The 15,837-nt window shown below is 30.4% G+C and overlaps 1 protein-coding gene and 1 pseudogene across 10 annotated transcripts in view; both read right to left on the bottom strand.

Annotated features, from left to right (window-relative positions):
* The window catches only part of LOC105429627 (Inwardly rectifying potassium channel 2), a 241,099-nt gene that overhangs the window by 42,295 nt on the left and 182,967 nt on the right, over nucleotides 1–15,837 (bottom strand). For 9 of the 10 annotated variants that reach the window (XR_016139131.1, XR_016139132.1, XM_089076427.1 and 6 more), the window contains 2 exons: nucleotides 1,181–1,634; nucleotides 500–1,103 (listed from right to left, as the gene is read on the bottom strand). Coding sequence is in view for 8 of the 10 variants with exons in the window: in XM_089076427.1 (XP_088932553.1) it covers nucleotides 500–1,103; nucleotides 1,181–1,634 (1,058 nt within the window). In the remaining 2 variants the exon portion in view is untranslated. Of the gene's footprint in view, nucleotides 1–499; nucleotides 1,104–1,180; nucleotides 1,635–2,425; nucleotides 2,582–15,837 lie in introns of those variants that run through there. The other variant, XM_089076433.1, reaches the window with a different exon arrangement.
* Nucleotides 5,670–15,025, bottom strand: LOC148936814 (uncharacterized; annotated as a pseudogene).

Here is a 15,837-nt window from a genome sequence, read left to right as displayed (position 1 = left end):
TACGCGAGTGAGTATGAGCGCGAGTGAATCATGTGTGTGTCCGCTGCGATCACGACAATATTAATTGTTAAGCATGTTCAATTGATTGCAATATAATTGTTAAGTGCAGTATAAATAGATAACACAGGTAATTTTCTTTTTATTAACATTTCATATCTTGATAATCATAAATCTATATTGGTATACAATTTCACAAAAAATCAGAAATCTAAATTTTATTAAATAAAATATTTGTAATTCTTTCTATGTTATTCTTTTAACTTTGAGTTTGTAATAAGAGTGTTATAATTTTATAAAACTTTTTATAAATTAAATTTTTATTACATTTGAAATGCAATGATTGAATAATTACAATAGTGAAAATTATAAATAAATGCATCCGAAGAAATTAATTTATTGTTGGTGTTATTTATTGGTAATGTTTTTTATACTTCGTAAACCAAACGTTAAGAAAATCATTTGAAGATTTACATGAGAGGTAAATTATGTAATTACTTACCAGTTCCGTGACGAAGATCATCCTGTGCCTTATAAAATTCTGCAAGATCCTTGCCAGAACATAGTGGGGTATCAACCTGAGTAGTACTATTAAACAGAGAATAGTCTACTTCATAACCTTGTCGCTCCTTTGAATAGCTTACCATGGGGTCGAAACGATGACCCCATAAAATCTCTTGCGGTAGATAACTTGATCTAGCTTGAGTAGTTTGTCCAGTAGATTCAATAGTACCTTCTAAGATCAAAACAACTTCGAAACGTTCAGTTAACATATCCTCAGCAGACATATCAAAGAAGGGCGATGATTCATTGATCCGATGGATTATAGTAGTTGGCCAAATGAAAAATAAATCTCCATTTTCACCATCGGTACCTACCACTAGTTCCTGCTGGTGTTGAGATAGAATTTCACCTTCTTTGGTTGTTCTACTACGAATTATTTGGGCGCGAACGCTTGCACCAATTATATGACTCTTCCTCATATCACCCACTCGAAACATGAGACAAAGCTCACCATCTCGTTGATAAATCACGGCATTTCGCGAAAATAATAGAGTTTGAGTACGTTGTTTCGGTCTAGTCATTTTAGCGAATACGATACCCACCTATGATTAATCTTTATTTATTAAACTTAATTATATATCAGACATCAAAAGATTCAACATTTTTTAAAAATGCTTACCATAAAAGCTTGGATCATAACGCCAGCGATACTTTGAATACACATAATAAATATAGCTTCCGGGCATTCTTCAGTTGTGGAGCGACTACCATATCCGATAGTGTGCTGAGTTTCGATACTAAAAAGGAAACAGCTAGTAAAGCTGAAAATATTGTAAACACACGGTGTCCAGTTGTTTTCTATTTGAAAGGGTGGTAAATGATGTTCCTCGAAATCACCATGAGTGAAGGCAATCAGCCACCAAATCATTGCAAAACCCAGCCAAGATAGAAGAAAACTTAAAATGAAGCACAGTAACGTCCACCGCCATTGTGTATCCACTAAAGTTGTAAAAATGTCTTGCAGAAAACGTAGGGATCTTCGAGAGATACGCGATTGCAGCACGTTGCAATCACCATTTTTCAAGACGGCTCGTCGACGAAATTTTCGCGTCGGTCCAGCTCGATATCGACTCCTGAAACATGATGTAAAACATATTGGAAATTAAAACATTTGGAACGTTAAGTAAAGTACTTCTTTTATGGAGATTTGTTACTAGTAAGGTAAAACACAGTTTTTGACTGTTATGTTTTCAAAGACTGTAAATAACTAACTTTAACAAAAGCATTTGTAACAATTAGTAACAAAAGTCTAGAAATTTCTTGAATTTATATATTGATCAGGCATTGTAATTTCTTCAATATTTTCCTTGTTATTAAATATTAAGTATTAATATATATATTTATTATTATTATTAAATATTAAATATTAAATATTAATTTTATATATATTTTTATATACTGATATAATTAAATAAATAATCTTTTAAGTGTACATCTACAGCATAATTACAGATAAGAACAAATTTTTAATAAAAAAAGGTATACGCGATGAAATTCGAACACACGCTCTACTTCGTACAAGATCAACCTCTTATTAACTGTACTATCGCTGTTATTGCTTAGTAATAGCAATCAAATATATAAAGTGTCCCGTTCGTATATCGATCGACTAGACTCATTTTTTTAAAAATCGATTTTTTCGAATTACAGACCATTTGCTGAAACAGTCGGACACGTATCGTTCTTTTTCGCCCAAGAACAACCTGTATAAAGCGCTTCAAAATTCCCCGATCCGTCAACTGATTTCCCTTGTCAGTTACAACGTAAGGAACTGAATCTTATTACACATTCTGCGCTGTTCAAATTACAATGCTTTACATATAAATCTATTGCAATTTAATGATGATTTTCCTTATCAACTGACCTTTATTCAGAGGTGAGCGTGATAGATATGCATCGAACTGGCAATGTCAAAACATGTATGTATATACGAGGGATGTTCAATAAAAACTGTTACTATTACTGCCATAGTTATCTCGTCAAAGTGACTATGCGCGCAATCTCTTGGCGAGCGAAGAAATTACGTAATTTTAAAACCTTAAGAAATTTTGTAATACCTTTCTTAGTATCGGTCCACAATAGGTGATTTAAGTTTTAAGAAGTAAGAAATTGACCAATTATAATCGAATATGAAAAGAATAATCGACTATGATTGGTCAATTTCTTACGGCTTAAAGATTAAATACCTATTGTGGACCGATAATCGAACTAGAGAACCTCTAGTAGAAAGAAGCGACAACTGGGTCATATGATCAGCTACTCCACGATTGGCTGGCATCCATGTGAGCAGAATTGGCCATTACGACGCCAATGTGTGTTATCATTTGAACAGATGTTGGTGAAACATTTGAGGTTGATCGTATTAATAATTGTGCTTGAAATTAATATTATATACTAGAAATTATATATAATAATTTATATATAATTATTATATAATAATTTATAAATTTGAGGAAAAATTAAATTAAAATTAAAAAATTAAAATGTTTAACAAAAATTATAAATAAACTTTGATTAGAAGAGATGTGCATTTAGTCATTGAGTTATTTATGTTTATTAGAGTTTGTGAATTATTATTTAATGACCTACAAAAGTCTTAAATAATTTATTGTACTTATATTACAGGCATATTACGTATATTACAAGCACGTTCATTATGTCATTAAGTTGCATTGTATATAAATAGAGATGACCAAAGCTATAGATTAGTTAGATATCCGCAAAATGAGACCTTAAAAGGAGAATGGATTGCTATGGTTGGAAGTGACAAGAACTGGTCACTTGGCAGTTTTCAAAAACTTTGCGAAGTTAGTAGTAATGTACAATATGCTCTGATTTTGCATTTCAAAAGATAAACATGATGGAAAAAAAATGGGGTGGAACTGAATCAGACTTTACCCATTTGCGTCCAGCAAAAAATTCGATTTTCGATGATTGAAAATGTACCTACAGAAAAATCATAAACATGTTGTGAATTTAATAATACATTATTACATGTTTATCTTCTGAAATATAAAATCAGAGCATATCGCACATTGTTACTAACTACGCAAAGTTTTTAAGAACTGCTAGGAGATGAGTTCTTGCCTCTAACCGCAGTAATTCATTTCTTTTTAAGATCTCATCTTGCGAATATCTGACTAATGTATAGCCTTGATCGCTTCTATTAGAACATTTGTATGTGATACAACTCGATGATAGTGAACGATGCTTGTAATATATGCAATAGCACATTACCTGTAATGTAAGTACAATAATTTATTTAAGAATTTTGTATGTCACCAAATAATCATTCATAAACTCTAAATAAACATAAATAACTTAATGACTAAATGCATATTTCTTCTAATAAAGTTTATTTATAATTTTTGTTAAATTATAAATTTTGTTAAATATTTTTGTTAAATATTTTAATTTTTTAATTTTAAATTTTGTACTTAAAAGGCGCTTATTAACTTCAAAAATTAAATAATAAGGAGCATAAAAGCGAAAATAGTATGTTCATGCGAATAATGTTTATCGTTAATAGAGAAAAGTCGATATATAAATAATTAATAAACAATACATAAATAATTGATAAACAGAAAAACATACGTCATTTCGATCTTATATTAGGTCATCTTCAGTGTGAAAATTAAAAATTAATAAAAACAAAACTTAAATTATATAACGATGATCTTAACGAAAACGCTCAAGAAAGATATAATCAGTTCGGTAAAAATGTATAAAATTCGGTTGAATTATATAAATAAAGTTCAATAAATTGTTGAAACATAAAGAAAACTATGCAAATATTTCGCAACGCAGATATAATACATTCGGTAAATTAATATAAATTAAATTTGGTTAAATTGTAAAAAAGGTTCAATCAAATTGTAAAAATAGAGTTATAATTACGAAGTACGGTTGCATGCGGATGTATATTTTTAATTTTAATTTAATTTAATTTTTCCTTAAATTTATAAATTTTAGTATATATTAATTTCAAGCACAATTATTAATATAATCAACTATCACCAACCTCATATGTGTCACCAACATCTGTATAAATATCATTGCATTGCGTCGCAATGTCCAAATCTGCTCATATTGATGCCAGCCAATCGCGGAGTAACTGAACCTAGTTCTTGCTTCTCTCTACTAGAGGTTCTGTACATAGATAATACTTATTGTGCGGACACTTATTTTGGGCTTTATAGCAATAACGCCTAAAACTATGAGTTCATACAATCTTCGTCATCTACGGGTCTGATGAATTCGATCTTGTCGAAGTCTTAATATGCAATTCTAAATTACTATGTCATTTGGATGGCACCTATTAGAATATCGGTCGCGAAATGAGCGCTCAGCAACTCTAAAATTTTGATAATATTTACTTAAAATGAATCTGCTATATCTGTTATTTCTGTTATTTTAAGTGTGTAGTAAGTTGTCATTGTAAGAATCAGAATGAAATATATTATCCATTTCAGGATAAATATTGACAACAATGGAATCAGTTCTGGTCTGCTTGACTTTGATATATATCGTTAAGATCATCATCTTAAGTAACAACTAAAAGATTTTAGTCATTGTTTACTAGAAAATTATTATAACAAAGAGAAGATTTATGAATATTAAGATTTGTACGTAAATGACAATTGACAATGAAAAATTTAATATTAAACGAAGTTTACATATGGATATTCCTACGTATACTACTGTTATGTTCGAGTCGACTGCACGATTCTTTTCTTCTGAGAATCAGTTCTTATTATTTAGTTATACAAATAAACAGATGTCAGACTTTTATATTTTTCTGTTGAGAAAAACAAGATATCGAAACAGAAAGAATGATAAGCATGCGGGCCACTGGTCACGATCAGTGGAATCTTCACACCACTAGTTCAATTTCAAAAAAACAAGGCAAAACAGGAAATGAATGAAACACGCGGGCTGTCGATTACGCGGATTATTATAATCATTTTCATATTATTTTTGTTCTCGGAAAATAGGATGCCGAAAAGTGACACGTGGACCTCTGGTTACGCAAATAATAATAATGAAATAAACAAGATCGAGTTGCTCTTACAGGGCGCTTATATATATATATATATATATATATATATATATATATATATATATATATATATATATACACATATATATATACATAGCGCCCTGTAAGGGCACAGTAGTCAGTTCAGTCAGTACACTACCCACAATACACACAATACATTCAATTCGTTTTTCGCCGAAGTCTCGGATCCGGTCATTCCAACTTTTTTTGAGTGGAAGTGAGTTCTTAGTAACCAAGGGTCTTCCCGGTGACATCGCTCCTACGTGCATCACCTTCCAGGTTCCGAAGTCTCATCTGTTCCCGCTATTGTGAATTAGAAAAATAGTAAGTTCTAAAATATCAATAACTTACTAATAATTATTTCGAGTCTCTTCTTCCCTATATTTCTTTTACTTCTTTCTCCCTTACATCTCTTCTATCCTCTGCCCTTCTTTTTATTCTCTTCTTTCCTCCCTTTTACCTTGCTTTGGCAAGGTAAAAGGGAACCTTTTGGGCTCTCAAAGTGTTTTGGAGCGCTCAGCTGGTTCATGACCAATAACTCGGTAAAATTGCTTTCCTGCATTTTCTTTTTTTTCTTCTCTACCTCTTCTTCCGCCGTCGGATCTCTCGGCCTCCCGATATATTTTGGAAGAAGCCCTAGAGTTCACGAGCAGCAATATCTCTCTCTCACCAACAATTTCCTTTGTTCGCTTATTTATTTTTTAAAAATTCCTACAGTGAGATCGATAATATCCTCCTTTTCCGAGTCCCAGAGACGGAGGCGGGCCTTAAAGTGGCTTCGTTACTACCGCAACAAGCGAGCTCGACGAGTCAAACTAGCCCTCAGGAGGGCCATCTGAGGTTTTGCAACCAAGGGACAAAACCACGAGTTGCTCTGAAACTCTACTCTTCTGATATTTCCTCTCCGTCCTACTCTCCGGTCCAATCCGATATTCTATATATATATATATATATATATAGAAATTCAAATGTAAGATTCATAAATGTATTATAAATCACTTGTAATATTTTGACAATTAAATGTAGACGCAATTTAATTTAAATGTTTCTTTTTATTTAAAATTTTCTCCCTCGTTCCCTCTACCTTTAAGAGTCGCATTGGATCCTATTCTAAGTTAAAGAGATTAAATTTTCTGATCCGAAAATGGACCGATGGGCGCACGTCTCTGAGTCAGAATCACAGCGTTGTCAGAACGTTGACCTGTACTCCGAGACGTATGCTTGGCTTGTGAGCTTGTCCTCGCGAGTAAAAAAATAGAAACCTCTGATACGCCCTTCCATGCCCAACGATTCGTGAGGAATTATCCGAGTTGGACGTAACACATACACGTAAATAAATATCCAAGTTTTTATATTGGATGTTTGAGAATGAAATATTAGCACGCATCGAATAGGAAGGAATTCATAACTATAGAAGATAAACAGTGAAAAAAATAAATAGTGTAAACATTCAAAAAACTATTCAAATGTAAATATAAGTTAAAATTTATGCGACCTTTTCATTAATAAATGTGAACTTATATGTAATGGTATGAGAATGAACTTTGCTTATCGTGGAAATTGAAACTTATATACAGTATAATTATAGACCTTGTTTCACTCTATATGCAGGTGATGGTATGAGATAGATCTCGTTTCGCGTGGAAGTCAAAAACGTAAAGTAGAACAATAGATGCAGCTTTTTCTGTAAGCACGGAAGAAGTGGAATAAATTTCGCTAAATTTATGCGAAAACTCGTTTCATGTAGAAAGTTAGAAGTCCATGTGAAACTTCGTTTCGCGTTGATGAGTGTATACATAGAGACAGTGTGATGTCCCGTTTACCTCCGGTAGAGTATTATCCCAACCCATATCACAGTAATAATTAAATATCCTCTTTTTCTAGTGGATATATCACATTATTACTGTAATACGGTCCAATGGATTATCTCCATTGTCATCGATAATTGCTGATCTAGTCCTACAAGATTTAGAATCACACTCTTAATCTTCTATTTAAACCTGCATTTTACTTTAGATATGTTGACGACATAGTACTTGCAATTCAGGTATCACATATTGATATGTTACTTAACACTTTCAACTCTTACCATCCAAGGTTAAAATTTACAATAATATCGGGAGGAGATAAGCTAAACATTCTTGTTGTTATTTAAAAAAAACTCGTTAATTTATATGATTAGTACCAAAAACCTACTTGTTCTATACGATACTTGAATTATTATTCAGGCCACTCTTTCTCACAAAAAATGGCAACAATAATAGGTTTAATCGATAGGATTTTGCCACTCTCACATCCTCAGTTCACAGCAAAAATTTCGAAAAAATCATAATCATTCTTTTAATGAATGGATATCCATTGAATATTATTTTTAATAGCATTCAATGGATAACAATAACAGATTACACAATAAATTAGAGCAACTTAATAATCAGAAATCTAATTCCAAACATAACAATTAGAATAATGATAATGAGAGGCCTGCTTTACTCATCATTCTCTTTGTTAATTATATATCTGATAAATTTAAAAACTTTTTTAAAAACTCTATAGTTTCCTTGGCATATGTTGATATAAATAAATTGAACAAATTTATTAAAGTACAGAAAGATAAATTACCCAAAAATTTACATTTGAACTTAGTATGTAAGATCAATTGCAAAAACTGTAATGCTTCATATGTCAGGCAAGTTAGTAGAATATTAAAAACTAGAGTCAGCGAACATAAAAATCAAATAGAAATCAAATAATATCTAATACTCAATCCTATGTACATCATTAAAAGATTTGATATCAAAAAAGTGGCGCCAAGTTATAGTCTCATTACCTCGAAGGTTAAATGTTTAACTTAAATAATTGCTTTTAAAAAATGTAAATTAATGATTCGTATATTTGTATTCTTATTGAAATCTTCTTATTCTAAACCCAAGTGATAGTAGCTTTAATTCTTTTTCAAAATTATTATGATATCATAAAATTGAATATCTGAATCGTGACATAAGGAGCAGAGATTGTAATAGAGATAAATTTTCTAATTTTTCACGAGACATATTGTACTCTGCTCGTCAATGATTTGCTGGATCCTACAGTGACCCTGACTTATCGGTCTAATAATCTGCTGAGTCGATAAGATTAATGGTAAATATGCGCTTATCAAAAGAGATATATTAGTAGTAATTTAGAAACATGTATAAGTGCATGAATTATGAATGCAAGTAATTGTACGAGAAGAATACTCGACCAATTATTTAGCATAATTTATCATTCGAAGCACAACATATTACGAAATATATATTTATATAGATAAAAATCGATGCAAACGAACAATATATTGATGAAAATATAATTTATGCATTTCTTTCTAAATTAAAAAAAGAGAGAAGAAAGATGGAACAAATAAAAAGAATTAGTGTGTTAATCATTTGTGTGTGTGTGTGTGTGTGTGTGTGTGTGTGTGTGTGTGTGTGTGTGTGTGTGTGTGTGTGTGTAATCATTTTTCTTATTATTCTAGATTATTGCTAATGTGTCCGTTCGATGCGCATATTTATCATTAGATCTTATCGACTCTGCGGATAAATTAGGCCGATAAGTCAGGACCACTGTAGAATCGAGCGAATCATTGATGGGCAGTGTATATTGGATCTATTTGGATTCAGTAGCGCCTTCGTGACAGAAATTCTAACCGTACATGGGGACATGGGCGATAACGTTTCTTAAAGTAAAAACTTCAAATCGAACTTTGCGTAGCAATATCTCCACTCGTAGGGCACGTAGCAGAAAAATAAAAATACTTTTATTATGCAAGTCAAATTCAAGCTACCGATTAAGCCTACTTAGAACTTGATCGGTTTAGCCGTTATTGAGATTCGATAATTTCGGATGCTCGCATCTCGCCGATTCGCATAAAGTCACACGGTAGTGTTCTCAGTTAACTTGACACTCGAAATACTACCGTATCTCCTGCTATAATTCAACACTCAATTATCACTCAACATAGAATTAATATACAACGTGAATTTGATTGGGATGATGTAGAAATTTTAGATGAAGAAAATTTAAAAGATTAATATCTGAGATGATACATATTCTTAAATGACAAGTTCTCAATTTACAAATTGACAATTTACAAACATCTCCGCTCTCCTTGATCCGCTTTATACCAAACTTTTTACTAAACATAGAAGTTTCCATTTCTTATTATTATATTATTATATTATATTCTTATTATATTATATTTTGATTTGAACGCGTATTACCGGCTGCTTTAAGATACTTATTAACCCGTTCTCATCATATTATTTTGTACTATATACATAAATTTTATTAATTCTATATAATTCTATATATTTTATTAATTCTATATTCCTAATTATTTCCATTCTTAATCCTTTCATTATAATTTTTTTTTAGTTGGCACTATCTAGCATATACTATCGCAGTTTTACTAACGACTATTTCAAATTCTAGATTCAAATTTATTTCTCGTGATATCTTATTAACTTTTTATACCACTCATTGTATTTTTTAGATAGTAATTCTGTTGGGGATATCGCAACCAAAGTTACGTAAAACCTATATTGCCGTCATACCGTTGACAGCCAGATCCCAAAAATTCTGGTTAACTCGATTTTTGTAAAATGTAATATTAAAATAAGTTTAACTAAAAGAATACAATACGCGCCCTTACCGATTGCAACGAATCCATGTGCAATCCGACAAGGATGTTGACACGCGATAACACCGTATCGAAACGCTGACCGAATCAAAACAGCGTTTCGACGCGAGGATACGCCGAGGCCGCGTAACCGCGTACACACGGCACACGGATAAAAAGGAAAGCGAAGATGGGTAGGCGGCTCACTAGGCTCACTTACAAGGGACTTGTCACAACTGTCTGGAACCGATTTAATTCTCCTTGAAATATTATTAAACACATAATATATTAATTTAATAGCATAGTGATTTGTTAATATTGTTATGGCCGAGCGGTGGTCTGCTCGCTTTTTATTTCCGAGTATTGATCAGAAGATCGTTCCTTGCCAATGCGTCATTGTTTATGAATTATTGATTTATTGATTGGAGAGATTCGATTGAGATTCGTGCGAAATAGTTTTGGAGAGGTGATGATCCGCAAGCGGATTGCGAGCGCGAGATTGTATAACGAGCTGTAACTAGTTGTTGAGTTTATTAAAGTTCTTTCTTTTATAAACGGCCTCTATTTATTTCCGCGTGACGAGTGAGTGAGGAAGTATTGTGCAAGTGACAACCGGAAATGCACAATATATAAAGTTTCATATATTATATCATTCATTATAAATATTACAATAATGATATTCGAAAAAAATGCTTTAAACATAAAGACATCAAAATCATCTTCCTTCAGCTATATTGTTGCAATTTTCCATATCACATATTGTTAAAATTTTTTTAAAACTTTACTGGATTTTTAAATTGTTCTGATCTTTCATTTATATGTCCACTTTTAAACCACGAATATTTAAATAAGTTGTAATATCGAGGAGATGGTAACTTATTATGTATCAAAGATTGTGATTTTATTATATTAATTCGTTGATGTAAATTTATATCACTTTTCAATAATAGAACAGTATCCGACAATTTTTCCAAATCCAAAATTCATAAACATCTAATTGTATTTTTCCTTTTGGAGTCCTTTTGGAATTATTGTATTAATGCAATTTTCTGCTGTTAAATCAAAAACAATATCGGGACAATGTCCATTTCAAGAATCAATAAAAAGGGCGCTATCAGCACCTACATTTGGAAAAAAAACTTCTAATAACTAAGATTTAAAATGATCTGTATGAAACAATAATTAATAACATTAATAACATTAAATTTTATTAGATTGCTAAAATAATTATAAAAGAAACAATTGAAATGTATATATACCTGCTGCCATTTTATCAGAGTTTGATGCTTTTACAATAACATTTATTGGTTTGAACAAATTTTCTTCCACTCTTGGCTCAAATATGCCATTAGCTTCTTGTAATAATAAATAAATAATAAATAAATAAAGGCGATAGCAACCTGCTATCATCATATTATTGATTGTATCGTGTACAAATGGATTGTCGATGATACAGATTGAACATCACACTCTACTGTCTTTATTTTTTGATCAGATAATGATCTTCCTAAATGGATTTTTAATTGAAATTCATTTTGATCTGAATTATAAATATTTTCAGATCCGAACTGTTCGATAAGAAGTTTTTAAAACTGTTTTTAAAAAATCTTCGGTGGTTTTTTGCGGATCAACCGAATCTTCCAGTGTTTTTTTAATGATAAACTTTGTAATTTTTTTTAAAACAATTCGAGAACTTTTTGAATCTTGCTATTCAACTATCAGATGCTTTAAACATAAGACTTAAATTTTCTATTTCTTGTTGAGCCTATAGAGCCCACCTTTTTAAATCTACATCATGAATTATATGACCTGATTGAACAGTTGCGGTAAATTTATTATGTGTAAATTGGGAAATGCAGGATAATTTTTCCATACGATTTTCATCTGATTGTAATTATTTTTTCCATCGTCTTAATTGACGTTTGGATGACTCTTCTAAATTTATGCTGCACGGATTTTAAAGAGTGATTCCTTTTTTATTACTTATATTATCTTCATTGTTAATATTTCGTCAATATTCAGCTCGCCTTTTATAAGAATTATCAAAGTACATATTATCACTCGAACATTCATAAGAATTTAAATTATATTCGCTGCATGCTTCTTCATCATTCTCAATTATTTCAAAAATATGCACTTTATAAAGTTCTTCGCAATCAAGACGTATTTGTTCTGTTATTTCTAATCTATTGTAATGAAAAAATCTAATAAGAATTTTTGAATGTTTTCTTTCAATTCTATTTCTGCTTCAATTATTGGTGTTTCCATAAAATATATCAAATTTATGGAGGCTAACAAAAGCCTCATTAAGTGGATTAATAATCATTATTAATTTGGGAAGAAATGGAGATTAGGAGACCATCCTTCAATGGCCTTGATCTTGATATATGTTGTCAAGATCACGATTCTGAGTGATCTTCAAAAAGTTTTATGCGTCGGTCGTTCTTCATTAAAAAGTTATTAACAAAATGTTTTTAGAAATATAATTTTGAAATACAGTTTTGACGAAATTAATAATATTAATTAATAATATTTGAGTATTTATTTAGAATACGGTCTTCACTTCCGATTTTGATAAAATTGGGTTCAATCGACGCGATTTCACTTAAAATAAAAGAATCTGAAAAACGGGGTAGTCTGCCTGGCAAACTAAGATATTAAACGTTAAAATTGACACTTTTTTGATCAGGAAATCTGTCAGCATCATAATGCAGCGACTGAGTATGTGTTGTGATTCTGTATGTATGATAAGGGGATTCGGGGGGTGAAATCCCCCCGAATGAGGATCGAGGAGGCGAAACCTCTCGTCAGCGATCTAGGGGACGAAGCCGCCTGGTACGGAGTTAGGAGAAGCGAAGCTCCCCCTCCCACTATTACAGAGCCAATTACGAAAACAATAAAAGATTAGATTTGTAACAAAATGAAATGAAAGCTCCACACCCAATTCTTGCGTTGGGGTCTTTGTCAATCTTTCTAGGATATATCATTTTAGTATATGATAAACTCATCACTTTAGTAAAGCGAAAGTTTATAGTAAAATGAAAATTTTTTCTGAAAATTTATCATAATTTTTATAACTTTTTGTAATAATTTTTTAACGAAGGACGTCCGATGATTAAAATTTTTTGAAGGTCAGTCTCAGAAATAATATATGTCAAGATCAAGACTATTGGAAAGTGGTCCCCTAATCTTCATTTTTGCCTTAATTTGTTCTTCGCTCGAGAGACATAGTCGTGGCTCGTCGCCAAGTGTAAGCGTCAGCGCATCACGAGCGTGAGACCAGCATGTCTCTTTACGCGAGCCTGCGAGTTGCTGAGTATCAAGATTATTAGATTTCAATAACAGCTGAACCGATCAAGTTCTGTATAAGCGCAATTGATAGCTTGAGTTTAAATTATATAATAAAAGTTTTTAATTTTTTTCTACGTGTCCTGTAAGCGGAGATATTACAATTCAAAGTCCGATTCTATAGAAATTTATTTTTAAGAAACGTCGTCATTATTATTATCATCGTCGTTGCCGTATGGGCTACGGTTGCAATTTTCGCCACTACGAGGCAGCAGCGCTAGCGGTCAATCTTTCGGAGTGATGTATGCATACGAGAGCGAGCGAGACAGCGAAAGAGCGAGAAAGACAGCGAAAGAACAAGCGAGACAGCGAAAGAGCGAGTGAGATAGTGAAAGAGCAATACGAGAGCGTGCGAGATAGCGAAAGAGCGAGTGAGATGGTGAAAGAACGATACGAGAGCGAGCGAATGGATATTTATAATGGATATTTATATATTATTTTTACAAAAAAGTTTAAATAAAAATATATAACAAACAGCATAATATGAAAATATAGATGCAGATTTTACATAATATATTTTCAAATTTTCATAAATAATTTTTGTACAAAAGTTTACTTTAAACTAAATTTGCTTATATTTCATTGCATATAAATTATTTCTATATTATATATAATAAATTTATTAAGGGCAATCATAATTTTATAGTAAAGAATTGTGTCTTCTTTTATAATGTCTGTCGATATTTAATTTTATTTATTTTTTTGCAGAAGCTTTTACAGTTTTTCCATTTTTTTTTATATAGCACCGACATATACAGTTGTACAGGATTTATCATTATGTTATAATGTAATCATGTGGCAAAAAATGAAAATATATACTGTTTATAAAATCCTTAACACAACAAAATAAATAATATCACAATAAACTTACTTTTTATAAAAAAGTAAAAAAAATCGCCAAGTGTACGCGCAGTGTGTATGTGAAAGATTATTACAAGTTTACGCGCAGTGTGTTTGTGAAAACTCAAGCACATATCTTTACATCAAAGATCCAAATATTATATTACAAAATTAAGTCATCTTACTGATGTTCAAATAATATATAATACTCACCTGTAATAAATATATTATAAAAGATTTAATATCTAAAAGTGGCGCCAAGTTACAGTTATATTATATAAAAGTGTTACTTTTTAATGGAAAAAAAGTTTTTCAATTATTGACCCAAATTATATCTTCTTAAAAAAATAAAAATAAAATTCAAGATATTTTTCCACCCGAGAACTTTTCATTTTATTTAAGTTTATATTTACAAAATTACGCAATCTTATGTCTAATTTTCGAAATATATAATAGTATATAATATTCAATTCTAATATTTGTAAAAAAGATTTGATATCAAAAAAGTGAGACCAAGTTATAGTTACATTATCTGGAATGTTCAATCTTTTTAAAAAAATAAGAATAAAATTCGACACACATCTTTGCATCCAAGAATTTTTCTATTTTAATTTTATTTTAAAGTTATATTACAAAATTACGTAATTATTTCTATAAAACATAATATTAAAAAATGGCCCAAACTTTTAATTCTAAAGTAAAAAAGAAATTTTGCAAAAGTGAAAAAAGATGTTATCAACTCAAAATTTGTAATTACCAAAAGATTTTATTGAATTATTGTACTTACTCGTATGTTTATATAAAAATAAAATATAAAAGAAAATCTGAAAAAAAAACGAACATACAAAAACTTGGCGCACCCGGGCGCATTAAAACACGTATATACACTTACTGTATTATATTGCACTCTTACTGTTTATCTTTTTACATTAATAATGTAAATATTACTTTTAAAAATATTTATAAATAAAATTTTGTATATAATTTATTAATAAATTTATTAACAAAAATTTATTAATAAATATTAAAATATGCGTTCATACTAGATAATATTCTAATAAAATAAATAAAATAACTCTTAAGTTTTTTGTATTATTTATGTAAAAAATGTTTCATTAATTTCATTAATTAATAATTAATTATATATTTCATTAATTTTATTTAGTTAATATTGAAAAAGAAATATCATAGTTCAATATTATTATTAAAAGTAATTTTAATGCGACCCGAGCGCGTCAAGTTTTTGTACGTCGTTTTTTTTCTTGCACATCAGATTTTCTTTTATATTTTATTTTTATATAAACACAAGTACAATAATTCAATAAAATTTTTTGGCAACTACAAATTGACATTAATTTTGGATTGATAATATTTT

Source organism: Pogonomyrmex barbatus, unplaced genomic scaffold (genome assembly GCF_055798465.1).
Source record: "Pogonomyrmex barbatus isolate J1 unplaced genomic scaffold, ASM5579846v1 scaffold2, whole genome shotgun sequence".
Classification (NCBI taxonomy): Eukaryota; Metazoa; Arthropoda; class Insecta; order Hymenoptera; family Formicidae; genus Pogonomyrmex; species Pogonomyrmex barbatus.
Note: the sequence above shows the minus strand (reverse complement) of the source record. Positions and strands in the feature narration are given on the sequence as shown.